The sequence below is a fragment of the Maniola jurtina genome, chromosome 17 (assembly GCF_905333055.1).
Source record: "Maniola jurtina chromosome 17, ilManJurt1.1, whole genome shotgun sequence".
Classification (NCBI taxonomy): domain Eukaryota; kingdom Metazoa; phylum Arthropoda; class Insecta; order Lepidoptera; family Nymphalidae; genus Maniola; species Maniola jurtina.
The window spans coordinates 4582256-4602507 of NC_060045.1; the positions used below are offsets into that span (position 1 = coordinate 4582256).

At 37.4% G+C, this 20252-nt stretch overlaps 1 protein-coding gene across 2 annotated transcripts in view; it reads left to right on the forward strand.

Annotated features, from left to right (window-relative positions):
- Nucleotides 1–17814, forward strand: part of LOC123873815 (runt-related transcription factor 3) — a 36195-nt gene extending 18381 nt beyond the window's left edge. The window contains exons 2-5 of one of the 2 annotated variants that reach the window (XM_045918873.1): nt 5475–5588; nt 11627–11743; nt 13691–13873; nt 16737–17814. In XM_045918873.1, coding sequence (XP_045774829.1) covers nt 5475–5588; nt 11627–11743; nt 13691–13873; nt 16737–17356 — 1034 coding nt within the window. In that variant the 3' untranslated portion in view covers nt 17357–17814. The remainder of the gene's footprint in view (nt 1–5474; nt 5589–11626; nt 11744–13690; nt 13874–16736) is intronic. The other variant, XM_045918874.1, reaches the window with a different exon arrangement.
- Nucleotides 17815–20252: the final 2438 nt, after the last annotated feature.

Here is a 20252-nt window from a genome sequence, read left to right on the forward strand (position 1 = left end):
ATTCAAGCGAGAAATTTTTGACATGCTCAATCAGAAAAATTATTATAGTATAAAAGAATATATTAACGACAATGACATACTAAAAATAACTAGTTAACCCCACTATTTTAATGTATCTATAATATTGGATAATTTGACTGCGTAATTTAAAATTGAGATTAAGTTTTAGTTTTAAGTTTTCGATTGATTGTAAATGTTAATTTTAACTTCAACTTAAATATTTGCACACTGTCGGTGACAGTCGATTGTGTAGGGACTATACTGATTCATTGTAAACTTGTTATGTACCCACAATCTGGTAAATAAAATATTTATTATTATTATTATTATTATAAAATAAGAAAGTACAACCTAAACATTAAACAGGTGTCCCAGTAACTTACCGTATACATTTAAAGCGCGTAATAAAATCATGTCGTACATAAATCAACCTCGAAATAAAATGTCCGTCATTTAGCGTGCGAATGTCACAAGACGGGCGAGTGTGGAAGTTGTGAACTCGTGAACGTGCCGTGAGCTGGAGCATTTAGTGAGGGTATTTATTTAGGCACCGCGACTGGTACGGGATCGTCATTCTAACTCGTTTGTTTTCATCCTTTTCATACTCAGTTAACGTGGCTCAATCCCTTTAGCACAAAAGTTGTGATTTTTTCATGGATAACTCAGCTATCTGATCAATTACTGAGATTCTCGTTTGTTTTCATCCTTTTCATACTCAGTTAACGTGGCTCAATCCCTTTAGCACAAAAGTTGTGATTATTTCTTAGGTACCTACCTGATCAAGTGTTGTCAATATTGACTTTTATGACATTCTTGTTGCAACTGTGCATTTAGCCGTGATGGGTTCCTTCGTGATTTTAGTACATAGTGAGAATATCGACTAATCAGAGGTGATTGTGATAGTCATCAATTTATATTAACTCCATGATTTTTTTTAAGTGTAGATATTACTCGTATGCCCTAATTGTGACAACGCACATCAAACGATTGCTATTGTTATACAACGTTGACCAAATTTTATACTGGATGGGTGACCTATTTTGGAGGTCCGAATTTGGCCTCTTCATTTCCTTGGTGTCTTATGTAGAGCACTTTAAGCCGGCACACAATTCGATTAAAAGCTAAAATCTCGTTCTCTTAATCGAGTTGAATGCAGAACGATCTGGGACCAACCGTAACAAAACTCCTATCATTTTGTGATTAATGGAAAGGGGCCATGACTTTCCGAAATGAGAGAGTGTGAAAAAGACGTGTCCCAGTAACATAATAAAATTATCAGTTTACACAAGGACCTACGCAATAAACGACCTAAATCAAGTCGCCCATAAATCAATCTCGAAAAAACGAAAACGTCCGTCATTTAGCATGCGAGTGTCACAAGATGGGGTGAGTGAGGAAATTGTGAGCTCGTAAAGCGTGTCGTGAGCTAGAACATTAGTAGGGGTTGTTTATTTAGGCGCGGCGTACAGTGGCGCGCCGCGACTGGTACAGACTACGGATCATCACTTATAGCTGGTTTGATTTGATGTTAAATAACTGACATAGAAGGAATTACAGTCGGTATTATAACATACAAGGATTCTATTATACATACCGACTGTAATAATAAAAAAAAATCAATATATGTACTTTATGAGTAAAATTATTTATCAGATTAGGTACACCAGGACGGACCTACGCAATAAAAGACCTAAAACAAGTCGCCCATAAATCAATCTCGAAAAAACGAAAACGTCCGTCATTTAGCATGCAAGTGTCACAAGATGGGGTGAGTGAGGAAATTGTGAGCTCGTAAAGCGTGTCGTGTGCTAGAACATTAGTAGGGGTTGTTTATTTAGGCGCGGCGTACAGTGGCGCGCCGCGGCTGGTACAGACTACGGATCATCACTTATAGCTGGTTTGATTTGATGTTAAATAACTGACATAGAACGAATTACAGTCGGTATTATAACATACAATGATTGCTATTATACATACCAACTGTAATAATAAAAAAATCAATGTATGTACTTTATGAGTAAAATTATTTATCAGTTTTAGGTACACCAGGACCTACGCAATAAACGACCTAAATTAAGTCACCCATAAATCAATCTCGAAAAAACGAAAACGTCCGTCATTTAGCATGCGAGTGTCACAAGATGGGGTGAGTGAGGAAATTGTGAGCTCGTAAAGTGCCGTGAGCTAGAACATTAGGTAGGGGTTGTTTATTTAGGCGCGGCGTACAGTGGCGCGCCGCGGCTGGTACAGACTACGGATCATCACTTATAGCTGGTTTGATTTGATGATTTAATAACTGACAAAAAACGGGGTTGTTTATTGTTAATAATAATTAAACATTTACTGTAATTGTTATTGTTATAAATTATGTTAAAATATTGGAATGCATGAATAAATGACTAAATCAAGTCGTCCATAAATCAATCTCGAAAAAACGAAAACATCCGTCATTTAGCATGCAAGTGTCACAAGATAGGGTGAGTGAGGAAATTGTGAGCTCGTAAAGTGCCGTGAGCTAGAACATTAGGTAGGGGTTGTTTATTTAGGCGCGGCGTACAGTGGCGCGCCGCGACTGGTAAGGATCATCACTTATAGCTGGTTTGATTTGATGATTTAATAACTGACATGGATTATAACAGTCGGTATAATATCATACAATTTATTTATTTATTTATTTATTTATTTTATTTTACATCTAATTGAACGGCAGTGCCACTTACACGAACTAGATGATTATTATACAAATACAAAAAGAGAAAAATAAAATAAAAGGTAAAGCTAGAACAAAATATGTTACAATAAAAGATTTTTTTTGAATGTATGTACGCTGAGAGCACTGAATGATCCTGTTCATTCAACGCTCTCCGCGTACCTCAGTAACTCCTGAACCAACGATGTCCACCCGTCATTGAATGGATCCCATTGATCATTTATATCCGAGAGCGCGTTGAAGGAAGCCAATGAACGCGGTATCGGTGCCATAGATCGAGCAACAGTACGATGAACTGGTACCACGAAAAGTTTATTCTTTCGTGGACGAAGATTATTATTTATTTAACAATGATTGTACCTATCATAATATACCGCCTGTTATATGCCAATGTGCATTTATGAGTAAAAATTAAAATATTCTATTGCCTGATTATATTACGATCGGTAGGAAGGTGAAAAATATTTAAATTTTTACAAATTTTTTTCAACAAGTTTCATTTTACTAGATAAGATAATTTCAATTTGAAGAATCTTATGATAATGAAGTACCTACCTTTTATTTGGTTGTAGTCTATAACTTACATAATATTATGTGATTAATATATTTTTTATTATATAGAATACAATATTGTATTATTAATAATATAATACAATAGTAGCCCTATAGTAATATTTATAGCTTCTTCATTCTTCGACTGCTGATCTCATAACCACCAGTCAAAGAATGAAAAAGCTTCGAGTCTCAGGTGGGTTCAAAAATTTATTTGATTTTCCCGTTGAGAAATTTTCATAGCAGCTAGGAGATGTTGAGATCTTAGCGATGTTACACTTTCCTGCCTAGAAGTGGGAAGTATATAGGTAAAACCGTTGGACCTACGCAAAGCTTGATCTCCCTTCATTCGTGGTGGATTGTCGTGCCATCGGACTATGAGGGTGAGGGAATGAAGGGACGAGGAAACACCTTAGGTATAATACCTATTACTCAATCAATCAATCAATCAATCAATTTATTTATTTGCTGATACAGGTTTTACAGTGTTTAATTATAGAAATAGTCCAGCTGTATCACGCCAAGCTGGCATGCAAATACTATACGAGTATCTATCAAGTGACCCACGATTTTGAAGTCAACCCCATCAGTAACTCTATCAACTCCGTCATTGCCAAAGCTCTGTAAGAGATTTGGCTGTCTCGCTTCTGCCACTCAGATCTTGGTATGCAACATCTGTACCTGGATGACAATCATATTCTGCGAATAATAAATTAGTATTAAAGAAAACTGGATGGATAAGCATTTCCTATTACGCTGATCCATCTATCAGTCGTGCCTAATTACAAATACACATAGGTCCGTGCCTATATAATATGTATCTATTCATTAGGTACCTGATTACATTGGAACACACCACACATATCATGACACAAAACACGAGTATTCCCATAAGTGTTAACGACGGGGGCCTCTGGAGCGTTAATAAACTCCGATAGGCCGCAACAAGCCGGTTCGTGTACGACCTCCATTTTTAACGAGCACACACCGTCCCCGCAGAAAGTAGCCTACACATGAAATCACGTATGAATGAGGCTTTTTTCAGTTTTTTCGCGTGTAGCCAGCGGCGTGCCGCTTCAGGCCCCATTAAAGCTTACATGTCACTCTCCCCCCCGCCCCATTCCCCGGCCGGGGTGGAAAAATCAGAAAATCGGTATTGGCTGCATCCCGCAGCGAGCGGCCAAAGCGCTCTACAATACAGCTTTGACGGACGGTCATTTAATATTAACTGTGGTTTTTCCGCAGATGGAAATGTTTTTTTTATTGCCGGCGTTATGCTGTGATGAAGTGGTCGGCCTGTTGTTCGTGACGCGCTCTGATATGTTGTGGATGAGTTGCCCTTTTATGCTCTCCACTTTGATGCGTCATTTCGCGTCAAGTGCTTATTTGTTCGGTATTTTGATAGTTGGCGTTATTGCAGTTGTGATGGCCATTACGATAATTTAATTTATTACTCGTACGCGTATACAAAGTTGCAAACGCTATATATTTGATTTCTGTTATAGATAACCTATCGCGACTGAATTTTTTAACCGGCGGCGGCGCACGAAAATTGAAAACAAACCCGCAATAAATTTTTAACTTTCCGAACAAGTGATCAAAATCGAACTATAAAAAGTGGACGCTGGCGAAAAGAGTAGCGACCACAGATTGAATTTATTGCTTCCACTCATTCCGAGTAAAAAGTTTGCACAAATATTTTACGACTTGATTGAATTCATAGTTCAATTACATACAACTTTAGGGAATTATTTTGATCGTAGCTATAACCTTTATTTATATAATAATACTAGATGTTGCAGACACAGTTCTTGTAAGTTTCGGTTTTTTTAAAATCCCGTGCGGACTCTGATTTTCCAGAATAAAAAGTAGCATATCATATCCCTCTCCAGGATTTCTGTACCTAGGTATATCAAATAGATGATGCGCGCGAGTTCCTCGGTGTGGAATTAAGGATTTTAAAACGTGGGAATTATTAGATTTTTGGGACAAAAAATATTTCGGGATTCAAACTATCTCTGTACCATATTTCGACAAAATTGCTTAAACGGATGGGCCGTGATAAGCTAGCAGACAGGCAGCTAAAGACATTTCAGGATTTATAATTTTAATATTGATCAAAAATCTGCTTTATAGTGCATTTGTTTTTTGATAAATGATATACAAAAATCAATAAACTTTTTTTTAAAATTTCCAATTTGTATTGTTGCAGGAAAATCCTTCACATTGACGATAACAGTATCAACATCGCCGCCCCAAGTAACGACGTACAACAAAGCGATCAAAGTCACCGTGGACGGGCCGCGGGAACCTCGCTCCAAAACCAGTTAGTATTTATTTATATCTAGCTCACTCGGACTAGAAATGCGTGTGCAATATTTTTCATTCAGTTAGGTACCTACATTTGTTCAGAGACAATCTTTCTTTTAACATTTTATCAAAAAAAAAAAAAAAAATATTCGACTTATATCGTCTAAAGTACTTAGGTATATTTCCCCATACTCAAAAATGCATTTATCGGTATAGCACATTTATAATATCTTAAAAGGTCTACCATGATAAACGTATTATATTAGGTAGCACGTAATTTTAGCTGTAGATAAACACTAAACTGACCAGATTATGTTTCTAATGTTTCTTCTAAAATGAGTATTTATTTATTTATTAATTAAACCAAATTTTTCTAATTTACGCACAACAATTTTCAAATTTTTTGCCTGTCGATTTATGCATCCTAGTCTTCAAACCCAATTTTAACCCCAAGCAAAAGTAATTTTGACTTTCACGCAGGTAGGTAAAATGCTGCAAGGATCTAATTAACTTTTATCCCAATATCTTGAGTCCCACAAATGTTCTCACGGGATTAAACTAATGTAAGTTTTATGATAAACATCCTTTATCTACTTTTCTTACTGAATTTCAGTTAGTCGGTGGGAAAGCTTCCTAGTTTTACAACGGTAGGTAGGTATAAAGAATAACCGTTGAAATAATATTCATTAAAAACATTGTTTACAAACGTTTGCGGTTTTGGTTGGTTGTTGCGTTATTTAGATTGTTGAAAATTACTACATTTTCACGACAGTGTTAGTCCTAATTGAAAATGGTTTGACTAAACTAAAAATTGCTTTTATAGTGGATCAAAGATCATCTCAAGCTCGGAAAAGCTTTCTTTGTCCTTCGAAATCTGCGTGGAAAAGTCAATTTTAACCGCTAGCGTGGAAAAGTCACTTAAAATTCCGTCTAATACAAACTATATAAGTAAACACAGTGAAATGATACAATCTCATTTTCTTTGCTTATATATAGAGACAACAGGAAACGCACAATTAATTTAAAATCCTTTAAACAAAATGTACAATTAATAGCACAAGCCTTTACTAGCATAGAGTTGAGTGAAGCAATCTAAATAGTTGGTAGCTAGGTGACGGAAACAAATGACTGGCAAGGGAACGGCTGCTAAGCCTGCCCGATCAATGGTATTAAAATGATTATCGTACTTACCTACTTGGAATACCCACGACCTTTTGTACTTGCAACAGGGAAATTACGATGCTATGTTGGTTCACTTCGTCATGTAGCTACCCAAATTCCTAATACCTAGTAATAATTTCAATTACCTATCGCTTAACTGGTCATAGCATCACATCCTACATTTGAAGAATTTATTGAAATCAAGTACATCTTCTTACTATCCGAACTATCTCGTCGTTAAAAAATGTAAAAGATCTGTACCCCTTCACCAGACGAATGTGAGGGCACAAAGGAAGGCTGTAATGAATCGGTTGTTTAATTAATTAGTCAAGAAAGGGCCCGGGTTAACCCCCTCACGCCCGTGTGTGCATGCCCTGCATATTGATTTATTATTCCAGCCTCCGCGCGATAAATTATTTAATTCTAAGTTCCGAAGGTTCACATCTATGCGAACATGTGGGGATATTAATGACTTGAAAGATTCCTGCAAATGGTCCGTGAAGGAGGCGTTGTTTTGGGTGTTCTGTCTGGATATGCGTGTGTTTGAATGGAATAATTGTTTGAAGACAATTTGACTGAAGCTATACTAACGCTAAGTATCGTACAGCTATATGTAGGTGTTAAGTTATCCTTTTTTACAAACGAGTGAACTGTCGACTTAAACTTTATACTTACTATTGTGTACGCAACCATTTAGCTTAGGCATAGTACCTAACATATTTGGCTTCAATGAGCTGCCCTCTCACTCTACCTATGCTTTGAACCCAATACCAGCCATATCCGTGGTCGTTACCAAATTTGTTGTGCCCCACCGACAATTTTTGTAGATAATTACTTATATCATGTCTACAATTTTTGTCTGCCATGTTTTATGATAAAACTCACTGTTTAGCTGGAAAATGTAAAAATCCCGTTTTTGTGAACTTTGACCTTGAATATAGGTATATTTTTTGCAAATGTGGGATCGATGGGGACTTTTCACAATTCATTTATATTACTGTTCCCAATAGTCGTACCAAATTTTAACTCTATGCGAATTATTGTAACCTTGTATGTCTATTTTGATCGGATTATAATATAATTTATATCTCATAGTGAAAATGCAGCTTAAAAAAGGTCGGTTTATTTAAGTTTTAAACCAAAGATTTTTGGGAATCTGTTTTGAGGATACAACTATCATAATCGATCTAAAATTTATAACCAGATACAAGCACACTGCACATCCCTTCCCTATTTTTACCATCCCGTGGGTGGCTCGCTTTACGGCCGCAGTAGCCGCCTACAATTTAATAATCGGGCGGACTATTAACGATGTTTTTCTTAAGGCGGCTATTTCGGATGCGCCGGCACCGGACCACCCGCGCTTATGACGGTGTGCGTTTGGTTTATGCGACTAACTCACTAATATGGACCTATACAAGTACGCTGGAAGAGGTCTCCCATACAAAATGACAGTTATTTTTGAGCCGATTCGAAACGCCTCTTCACCAAGCGTACGTATTGGGAAATAAAACAGGCACTTTGTATCAAATGGCCTTTGCGTTGACGGTGTGCGTTTGGTTTATGCGCCTAACTCACAATAAACTGAAGTGGGCATATTATATTACGCTGGAAGATGTGTGTCATACAAAGTCACACTTATTTTATAGTTGATTCGAAGCGCCTCTTTATCAAGCGTAGGTACGTACCGGGAATTAAAACAGAAACTTTGTGTCAAATTGCTTTCGTATTGACACATTATTGGCAGATATCCCATCACTAACATTTAGCTCCGAGTACGCTCACATTACGCTCACACTGCTGCCATCAGCACCAAAATGACGAAAATCAAGTTGCTACAAAAACAGGTTGGCAATCGCTGTTCCAGCGTATACCTATGCATTAGTAGAGGTCAGTGGACTAACTTAACTGTTTACTTCAGACGGCGTATGTGTGTGAGATGTTGATAGTGTTATTATATTATTTAGGGGTATTTTACATTGAACCAGTGACTACTGACTACCTATTGTTTACTATAAAAATATTTGCTTATACCCATTCTATTCATCATCATCTCAATAATTCATTTCTGGCCTGCTACGGAGTGTCCTCTCAGAATAAAAAGGATTTATCATAGTTTACCACGCTGAACAAGTGTCGATTGGTAGACTTCAGACTAAAATCAAAGGGTTCCCTTGGAAAACAGCTAAATCCTCGTGGATGAAGTCGCGGGCATCTGGTTTAGAATATTTTGCCAACTTTAAAACTAAAGCTTCCAGGGTCGAAATCTGCCCTCATCTGAGCAAAAGTCCAACCGAGTATAAGTAGGTACCATTATTGCTTCCAATTCACAATTTTACTATTAAATTACCAAGTTAGAGCAATTCATCCCGAAGCTTAATATCTACTCGACTGGACAAGTGACTGAACTTATTCTAAAGCAAGACTAACTAGTTGAAAATACTTGGAATAATAAATCTAACTAGACCGGACGCCACCCCTGTGTAATCCTTTAATCAGGTCCACAGTAGCCCTTGCCGGCACCCTATTTTTCCCTCCCATCTATAACATACCCCCCCTTTTCCCCCACACGACCCCTCGAACGGTGCAAATGACAGTTTCTAATTCCAACTTGCCATGAAAGTGTGTAATTGTTGCGCCGTTGATTTATACATTGAATCTTTTACGCGGAAAATGAGCGTGTGTGTGAGGATATTATGTATGTGTGTGAGCATCAGATTTCAATTGGTTTCTGATGTGTATGTCTGTCAATTTAATGTCAACTCAAGTGTAAATAAAAGTTTTTGTGTTAAATTTTAGTAATTTTTATCTTTGTTGTGCCTAAACCTAGATCAACAGTCGCTGGTCATTTCTTATATCTAGAGATAGGTAATATAATTGCACCTTGTCCACTTCTTATCTTTTTACTTCTTAATATTTTTACTATACCTACATAATTTTTGGTAAGCCTATTGATAACAAGTGTAAATTAAAATTTTATAACACCCCCGACAAGTGAAGGTTACAGTAACTAGAAAGCCGGCTGAACCGATTTTCTTGGATTATAGCTAAGAACACTCTCGATCAGGCCACCTTTCAAACAAAAAATCTAAATTAAAATCGGTTCATTAGTTTAGGAGCTACGATGCTACAGACAGATACACAGATACACACGTCAAACATAATAAGGGTGTTATTATGTTTGACATAATAACACCCTTATTCTTTCTCTTGACTCTTTTTGGGTCGGGGGTTAAAAAAATGGGTTGTATTATAGCTTACCTATCTCACACAATTAATAACTCCTTACTCGTACTGTATCTAAGATAGTATTTGATGAAAAGTCCCTGCCTAGAGAATACCTACAAATGAAATTCAGTATAGGCAAAGGTATACGATAGGCCTTTATTAGAAGACAAATTCTACATGATTGTGTCGATACCTCGTAGGTGTCACCCTTTCGCATTCCGATCGCACGAAACACGGGACGAGACACAGGTAGGTACAATGCCTAGTAGATACGACAGATATACGCTATAGGTGATTGATTACAGAATCCTATAAATAATTCCGGTTATACTTATACCTACAACCACCTTTAGCTACAAATATAAATGTATTTTTAGGGTTCCGTACCTCAAAACGAAAACCGGAACCCTTATAGGATCACTTTGTTGTCTGTGTGTCTCTCTGTCTGTCCATTTGTCGTATCTGTCAAGATTCCTATACAGTAGGTAATACATCCCGTTGGCTAAAAATGACGAAAGACAGGTCTGATAGCACAACTAAGTACTTACCTAAAGGAAAAATTCGAAAACCGTGAATTTGTGCTTAGGTATACTTATCACAAAAGAAAATCAAAATGGGTTCGTGTACATTTCCTTTTGAGGTACGGAACCCTAAAAATTGCTGCCAGCGTATACCTACCAGCTTTTTGATTAGCTTTTATCGATGTAGCTGATCCTACTATACCTACTGTAAGTAGGTATAAACCTACTTTAAGTATCTTCTCTTATTTGTTTGCGTCATTAAATTAGATAGATAGGTATCTAAAGTGTACCTAGATAGCTAGATATACGTATATACTAGATATAGATATACTATACGTTCCAACTGTAGATAGCGTGTTTGTCAACATGTATGACCTCGATTAGGATTGTCGATTAGTTTGAAACGTAATTCGGAAATGCTGAATCAAAAGCAGGGGCGGAATTCCAGCTGTATACATACCTATCGATGGCAATTAATTTGTTGTTAACTGTATAATCGATATTTTAGTTCATCATTTAAGATTTCAAAACCTAATTAAGTATAAGCCTCATCTGGTGACCCAAGGGCTGATTCATTTTTCGCGTAAAGGTTCAGCCTGACTGCCCAGCGTGGAAATACAGCCAGCATTCATGGGCATGATTTGTATAGTAAATTGGATAAGGCAAACTTTAATTTTTACTGTAACATTTTCAGTTTGAAAAAAATTTAATATCTCTTTCAAATACAAATGAAAGTTTAAAAGGAAAAAATTATTAGTTCATGATTGACTCGTGTAAATATTTTATGATTTTTCTGGTTAGATTGAGTATTTTTACAAACATTAGGTAGGCAACTGTTTGGTTTGTGATCTGAATTTGACCATGTTTTATTCGACCTTTATGTAATTTGCCCTTATCTTGGAGATAAACCGGAGTTTGCCTCCAAGAGCACTTTAAGGCGTTGATCCTGTTTGTGACCTATCTCTAGATCTGACAAATTCAAAGGCTAGTCTATCTACTGATCTATCTACTGATGCGTACTAGTGATCAGCAGTTCCACTTCGCATTTGGATAGTCTTCGTTCCTTTCCCACCGACCCTGACTACACCTTCAACATAAACAACAATGCTTAGTATTAAGAGCAGCTTGTATCCTACTGATGTAGTGTTGTCTCTGCTAGGACAGCAGCAGCAGTTCCACTTCGCGTTTGGGCAGCGTCCGTTCCCCTTCCCGCCGGACCCACTTGGAGGCTTCAGGATGCCGCCCATCACTTCGTGTCAAAGTAAGTAACTACTATTCTGCACTCTGCATAATGTAGAAGGAGAAACTAACTGACTGAACCTACGAGTAAGTAACGAACTAGGCTTGTGCTTGTCCACGAGTAGGTAGGTAGGTAAGAACATGAAAAATCTCAAAAAAAGTTAAGTAGTCTAGTGGGGTCTTCGTTATAAAAAAAATTGAGAAAAAGAATTTGCCAGCGAAGTCGTTGTGGATGAGCTAGTTAAACAAATTTTTTAGTAGGTGGCCTTTGTTATCCTTCTTGGTCTTGACATGATCACTACAGGTAGGTAATAATGGGAAATTATAGGCAAAAGTTTTGTAGCAAATCGATAGGCAAAATTGCTTACAGAATTCAGAATAGAGCACAACAATAATAAAACAAATGACAACGCAATCGGACAATCTAAATTGGAAACCGCACACAAACCTCATAACGCGTTTGATAGCTCAAAAGTGAATGAGTCACTAAAACCGCGCGGCGATACGCTAAACTACGCTCACTAAAGCGCGGATTCAATCAGTCGCCGAAAAAAAATTTCAGATGAAAGCTGACTGCGAACCCAATCGAACAAGCATGCATCGAGCCCGCTAAAATCCACCGGCCTAAAACAACTCGAGCGGGTCAAAACGTGAAAAAAACATTCACAAATCGACGCGGCGCGCGCGTATCGTATAAAAAACCGACCAAATGCGAGTCGGACTCGCAAATAAAGGGTTCCGTACGATTGCACAAGAAATAACACTTTTTAATTTTCATGGCGGTCATGTTAAAATTTTCATTTTTTGTTGTCATAGCGGCAATTAAAAATTTCAACATTCTACTTACCTATTACGTTTCATGCGGTATCTAGTACGTACAGACGGACGGATGTACAGACGAAGGGACAGCGGAGGCTTTTTAGGGTACCGTATGCACCCTTCGGGTACGGAACCCAGAAAAACATTCACAAATCGACGCGGCGGGCGCGTATCGTATAAAAACCGAGTCTGCCGATCGTCGGCCAAAAACGGAACCGTGATACCGAAAAATAAAAGCCTGTAATACTCCGGAAAAAATAAAGTGGACGCAGGATCTCGCTGGCGTGCGTTTTGTCCACTCCCGACGCCCGATATCTTTATAAGTGCCCGCTCTTGTATTATTTCGGAAGCTCTGTGAGCAGAATAAATATCGAGTTTGTCTTTTTAAAGGACTTTTAGATATCATTTGAATTTTTTTTGCGTTCACCTGATCCAACTGTTTCATTATGGTTCTAAAAAGCGAATACATTCTTTATCAATTTACGCGATTGATAAATATTTTTTTCCGTCGGGTGTTATAAATTTCTCAATCGTCTAAGGAAAAATGAATACTTAATACCTACTTAGTTAAGAAATTTATTGAGTGTTGATAGAGTAACATTGGCATCGGTTTTTTACGACACTTTTTTCTATCGTGTCAAATAAATATAAAGTTCTTTGAAAAGGAGCATTATAAAGCCGTCGGTAAACGTATTGTAATAGAGCTATGATTGATGTAAGTCCTAGGTGTTTATTGTATTATTTTCATTAAGTACTTTCTTTATCCGTTGAGCCACGCACATGCAAATTATAGAACCTTTGGAGGTGTTCCCATTGGCTTTTAACATGGATCAACAAATCTATGAAAAGCCAGCAACGCATTGGCAGTTCCACTGGTGCTGCACACGATCATGAGCGGCGGTAATCACTTAACACCAAGAGACCCACTACAAACGTTAAAGAAAACTGGGGATGTATGTTTCCCCGCGCCTCACCCGAGTAAGGAGGCCATGCCTCGAGGCCCGTACCCCCGTCTTGACCTAGGTAAAACGGAGAAAACCCCGCTGCCACTTGCTCGTTTGCATGCTATTTACTTTAAAAAAATGATCTAGAGAACTCAAAGCTAGAGATCTTTTAGAATGAATTATACTAACCAGTATTGTTTTTCTAGATATGAGCCAATTTGGACTCAGTTCGAGTAACTCCCATTGGGGCTACGGCGGCGCGGGCGCATATCCCGCGTACCTTCCCTCGTGCGCCGCGCCTGCCGCCTCGCAGTTCAACCCTCCTGCACTCGGCTTCGCGGGGACTGTGCCTGACCAGTCTTCCACGCAGGATTTTACGAATAATACAGGTACTCAAACAGTTTAGTTATAACTAAAGTAGATAGCTACATCTTCCACTATTACCTATACCTACTTTCGCTCGTTCGCCGCGCCTGCCGCTTCACAGGTCAATACTACCGCACTCGGCTTAGCTGTAACTGTACCTGAACAGTGTTCCACGCAGGACTTTACGAGTAACAGATAAAATTCAGTAAAAAATTGAATATTTATAACCATTCGAACCATTGGAATGCCCTTCCGACATCAGTTTTCCCTTCCAATTTTAATATGGGGTACCTTCAAGTCAAGAGTGAATAGGTAACTTCTAGGCAAGCGCGCTCCATCTTAGGCTGCATCATCACTTGCGAAGCGCTAGTCTGTAAATTAAAAAAAAAAGGAATTATAGTAGCGCGGATGCATTTTTTCTTCACGCAACCCTCCTGCACTCAGCTCAGCAGCCTGTACTTGAGCAAACTTCTACGTAAATACGTCTTGAACTACGCAGAAATGAAACTGTAAATTGGAAGGGAAATTATTATTATTGGTTATGACCTGAAAACGGTGCTGCTAAAATAATATTGATACATAGAAACAAAACGATAGCATACTTACCTAGTTTTTCTTTAAAGCACCCTAACATTGATTTCAACAAGCTTTCAAAACATTTATATCGCTGCTTTCATATAGGTTGTAGGTGCCAAAGTTTTCATCAATATTTAACCATAAAAACGAATGGAAACAATGTTTGGCGTATGATAGTCTATAAACTATCAAACCAGCATGGTGAAATTAAATGTACCAACATGGTTTACGACTGACATCCTCCTTAAAACCGTACGGGCTGTGGACGCGCCTGCCCGCCGACGCAGCGCTCACATAAAGTAACGGTGCCCTTCCCTTTGGAGAAGAGGAGATTTACGCGACCTTAACCTCTGCCAACGTTCCTGACCAATGGGTCAAAAAAGTCATGAAGCAATCTCCTTAAAACCGTATGGGTAACGTTGGGGACGCGCTTGGCCGCCGAAGCAACGCTCACATAAAGTAACGATGCCCTTCTCTTTGAAGAAGAAGAGATTTACGCAACTTTCACCTCTGCCAACGTTCCTGACCAATGGGTCAAAAAAGTCATGAAGCAATCTCCTTAAAACCGTATGGGTAACGTTGGGGACGCGCTTTGCCGCCGACGCAGCGCTCACATAAAGTAATGGTGCCCTTCCCTTTGGAGAAGAGGCGATATACCCAACCTTCCCCTCTGCCAAAGTTTCAGACCAATGGGTCAAAAAAATCATGAAGCATCCTCCTTAAAACCTACGGGTAACGTTGCGGATGCGCTTTGCCGCCGACGCAGCGCTCACATAAAGTAACGATGCCCTTCCCTGAAAAAGAGGAGATACATTCAACCTTCAATTCACCAAATTTAAGTTGATTTTTAAGTAATCATGAAAGATCCTCTTTAAAACTTCCCTTCATTTAAAATTTCATGTGAACCCTTTGATTTTCTTGAACAAAAAGTAGCCATGCCCGTCTCATTCTCATCTCGTCTCAAGCTGTACTAAAACATCAAGATCGGTTAAACGGTTGGGCCGTGAAAAGTTGGCAGACAGACATACTTTCACATTTACAATATTAGCGGACATTTATTTTAGTATGACTATAAGATGCCATGTCAGAGTGACTTAGAGTGAAGGAACTCTCGGTTGGATCCTGAAACGACGATCTGTCAAATATTAGGCTATGGGTGACGTAAAATGCATGTGAAATGAAAGAAACCTAGTTGTTTCATAGCCTACCCAGCGTCAAATGTATTTTTTATTTATTTATTTATTTAACTAAGACTTAATTATAAAAGAACATTTTACACCAATTATTGTAGACCATGTAGGTAACATTTCGTCGTCGTCGTAACAGTAAGTCGTTGAAGCCTCGAGGCTTTGTTAGAAGTTCCTGTCTGTCCTGAACTGTGACCATCTCTACTTCTAGGCGTATAATTCATTGAGCGCACATTAAAACGGCTCTCATTATAATTTACAGCGGCTCGGACACGTCCGATACAGGCGATGAATTTATTGCCGATGCGTGCCCGCGCTACATGAAAAATATAGCCATATTAAAACAATGTAAACATTTTCTCAAATATATTGTAGCTGAAAGATTTAGATACGTGATTCTCTATTTTGAGCATTAAATTCGTCTATGTCACCGTCGTTAGTGGTCATTTTGGCTCAATAATTTTTAAAGCACAATTTACCACATCATAAAATAAGGCTGAAAAAAATTACTAACCTACCAATTTAAAAGGCATCATTCGTATCAACCTAAGGGAATACCTAATCATGACTTTAAGGTAGTAGAGGATATACCTACCTACTGAAAATTATGTCAAGATGTTTGAGAACCTTCCCGGTAGCCCATTTTTCACTAAAGTATTATTTCCAACGAATTTCCCAGAATCTTCTCTTATCCATCCATACTAATATTACAAATGCGAAAGTGTGTCTGTCTGTCTGCTACCTTTTCACGGCCCAACAGTTTAACCGATTCTGACGAAATTTGGTATACGGTTAGCTTATATTCCGGGGATGGACAAAAGCCTCTTTTTATCCCGGAAAATCAAAGAGTTCCCACGGGATTCCCAAAAACCCATCCGCTTATGCGATTTGTATGGGTACCGAGGTAGCTTGCGTCCCTGTAATTGACATAGGCAACTTTTTATCCCGGAAAATCAAACAGTTCCCACGCGATCTTTAAAAACCTAAGTCCACGCGGACGAAGTCACGGACATCCTCTAGTACAAAAATAAAACATTTCTCTATTTTCGATCCGCCATCACATTATGACATTTCATCACGATACAATAGCCGCTATCTAACATATTGCATTTTGTTTGTACAGTTCTCCCGGATACGACAGGCGTTGATTTGGATCAACAGCTGTCGGGGCTGGTCGGTTCATCGCCTTCACACCACAGCAGTCTCCTGCCGCGGTACAACAACAACACGGACTACAGCTTATCCACAGGACCTAGATCGCTGAGCGACAATAGTTCCCAACCAGAGTCCCCAGTGCAGGACGACTTACTGACCTCAAACACAACGACAAACATTGGCCACAACCATTCAAACACGAACTTTCCTTCACTAATGGGGTCCCAAAACTCGTCGTACGGAAGTAGTAACTGTAACAATTCCCTCTATCCTGTACTACCAGCAAGTTTGCTATACAGCCAATTGTACACGGCAGCGAACCAAACGCACAATTTCCATCCTTTACACTCGAACTCGATTCACTCGACGCAAAACCATCACAACGAGTTACAAACTATGATGGATCAGATATCGTCAACAACTAACAATCATAGACAACATGGTAACCATGGCCAAGGAGAGTTATTATTAGGTGGGGGGAACTCTTGTGCCGCGGCAGCAGCAAGAGGAGAAGACGGTAGAGTTAACAGTCTTGGGCAACGAGGTAACCCTCAACCAGACAGCAACACAGTATGGCGACCGTATTGAAAACTCCAAGAAGAAAGAGTAGGTGTTTTTAATTACTACTTGAGTGCAAAACAAGCTGATTATACTAAAACCTCAAGCTATATAAACAGAGTAAATGCAGAGTAACGATTTCATAAATTCGAAACGCGAAGTATTGTTACTATGAGTTCGTCTATTGCAACGAAATAGGTATCGTAATAATTTGTATAAAGTTAAATCTGTAATGGTTTAACCAGTATTGAATCATTAATGTAAAATCGCTCCCGTCCTAATTATACGAGTTGTTTATGAATCAAGGATATTATTTAGCAGTGACTGTTGTTTTAGTTTTTATATGGCTCCCAGATAACTAACGGAAAAGGTCTACAAAAGATATCACATAAGTACTTAGCTGTAGCATAGAGCTACATAAAGATGAAACCAAAGTTGTATTTCGTCCGTGTTATTGTCACCAATAATACTTTGGGTTGTATTACAATAGCCATATTGTAGCGCCTACTTGCCTCAACCTGTTGTAAAAATAATCCAGTCACTTTCCTCTGATTAAATAACTACGAGGTAAACTTCCTTCAAAAAATTTAGGAAAAAAAATAAATAAATTGCCCTCTGGTTGTTCTCATCAAAACCCTTTTTTTTCGAAAACAACTGAATACATAATTTGTAATAGTTTTAAAAGTAAACGATTGTAAATAAAATTGTGAATAATTTGTTGTAAATGCATCTTGTAAAGTGCAATAGTTGTGCAATTATAAAGTTGAGTAGATGTATACAAAATTAGGTATAAGATACATTATTTGTTGATTATGTGAATCTGTCCATTGTAGATAATAGATTTTAGGGTTCTTATCGAAATAGCAGGTTTATTTGTGTTAGGTTTTATAGATTTTTTATATTACTTTTAATTAAATTTTGGTAACACTAGGTATATTATGTTTTGTTTTAATCATATATTGGCAACAAAACTTTATACTTTGTTTGAATTTGTATCAAAGCGCTTCCTATTTTCCAGAGTACGGATTGTATTTATTTATTTATTTTCTTCAATTCTGAGAATAACCCCTCGGAATATATTCTACATAAATATTTAGGTGTGAATAAATTAGTGCGAATCATTTTACTTACTTATCCCTTCTTATCCTTATTAATTTATCTTCTATACCACCTATGTATGTTTTTTACAATACAATTAAAATTGTTATTATGAGATCGTACTGTTCACGACAGGTGTCCTATAATAATTAGGTTTGCCATGCATTACGTGTTCCATTTGGATATGTCTTTTTGCCGTTTGGTGCCAAATTAGTAACAAATTGGTGTTTATTAAATTAAATACATAAAAAATGTGATCAATGCTAATGGGACACAACTTTAATTTCAACTATAGTTTGCAGCGTTTGAATTTGAGCTTTGCAGCCCTAACAAGAGACATTAATTTTTTGTTTTTCAAATTTTATTACAAATGGTTGTGAAACCCTTTAAATTAGAAGAAAACTTTTGACTAAAACTAAATGCCAAAGTGATTTTTACTCTAATATATTAACTGTACCTATAATTTACATCTAAAATTGTTTTTAATTATATTTAGGTAGATATTATTATTTTATTCAAATTACTATTATTATTATAACAATTTATTAATATTATGGTTTGAGAATCGTAAAACTTTGCGTAGCAATTTATTTGTAAGAAGCTTATTGTTATACGTTTTGTTGACTGTAAGTAGCAGAATTCACTTTGTATAAATAAATTCTAAATGAACGTATAGTGATTTAATTATTTATTATTATCTTTTACCTTTATAAAATATATATTTACTATGTAGGTAACCATTGATCCTACCAATCTAAAAAACCACTTCCCAATTCTTTTTAACCCCCGACCCAAAAAGAGGGGTGTTATAAGTTTGTCGTGTGTATCTGTGTATCTGTCTGTGTATCGTAACTCCTAAACTAATGAACCGATTTTAATTTAGTTTTTTTTTTGTTTGAAAGGTGGCTTGATCGAGAGTGTTTTTAGCTATAATCGAAGAAAATCGGTTCAGCCGTTTGATAGTTATCAGCTCTTTTCTAGTTACTGTAATCTTCACTTGTCGGGGGTGTTATAAATTTTTAATTTACACTTGTTTCCTCTTCTTACTTCGACCCTGATTGATTAAGTCTAACGTTGAAAACTATAGAGTGCACTTTGACTTTTCTTAGACGTAGCAGTATAAGTCTCGTTTTAACAGTAACTTAAGTCTGAGCAAAGTCTAAGTTCGCTCTATAGATTTCAGCCTAAGATGAAACAGGCTTTTCTTTTTGAAATAAACTACTCCATATACCTAGAGGTATATATAATATTTACGTAATAGAAAGATAAATCGATTTGTAGCTGTATCATCATCATCATCATGGTCAACCCATCCGTGCCGGGCCACTACTGAGCACGGGTTTCCTCTCAGAATAAGAAGGAGTAAGTATATGAGTAAATACTACATCAAAATACTTAATATAAATATGGTTATAACTTTTACTACCCAGGCTATTACCTAACAAGCCGTGGTCAATCAAACAGATACCTAAGGTTCAAACTAGAAAATGTCAATTCCCAAATTGACCAATCTAGAAACCTTTGATATCATACACCCCTAAACATCAAGGGGTTTCATGGCCTATTTCTTATTGAAGTTATGCCAGGAGCAGATACTAAGTAGATGAATGACAAACGCAAATAATTATAAAGGCTCCAATACGCATTGGCCCAATGCGTTTAGCAATTCCGGTCAATCTATAGACACAATCAAAGATCCTTACATTTTTATATTAAAATCCAAAAGATGACAAATCGTAGTCGTAATTAGTTCCGTAAATGTTGCAAAGAGCATTGGCCAAGTCCATTGGGCTAATGTTGGCATAGGCTTTTGATAAAATTATTGTCA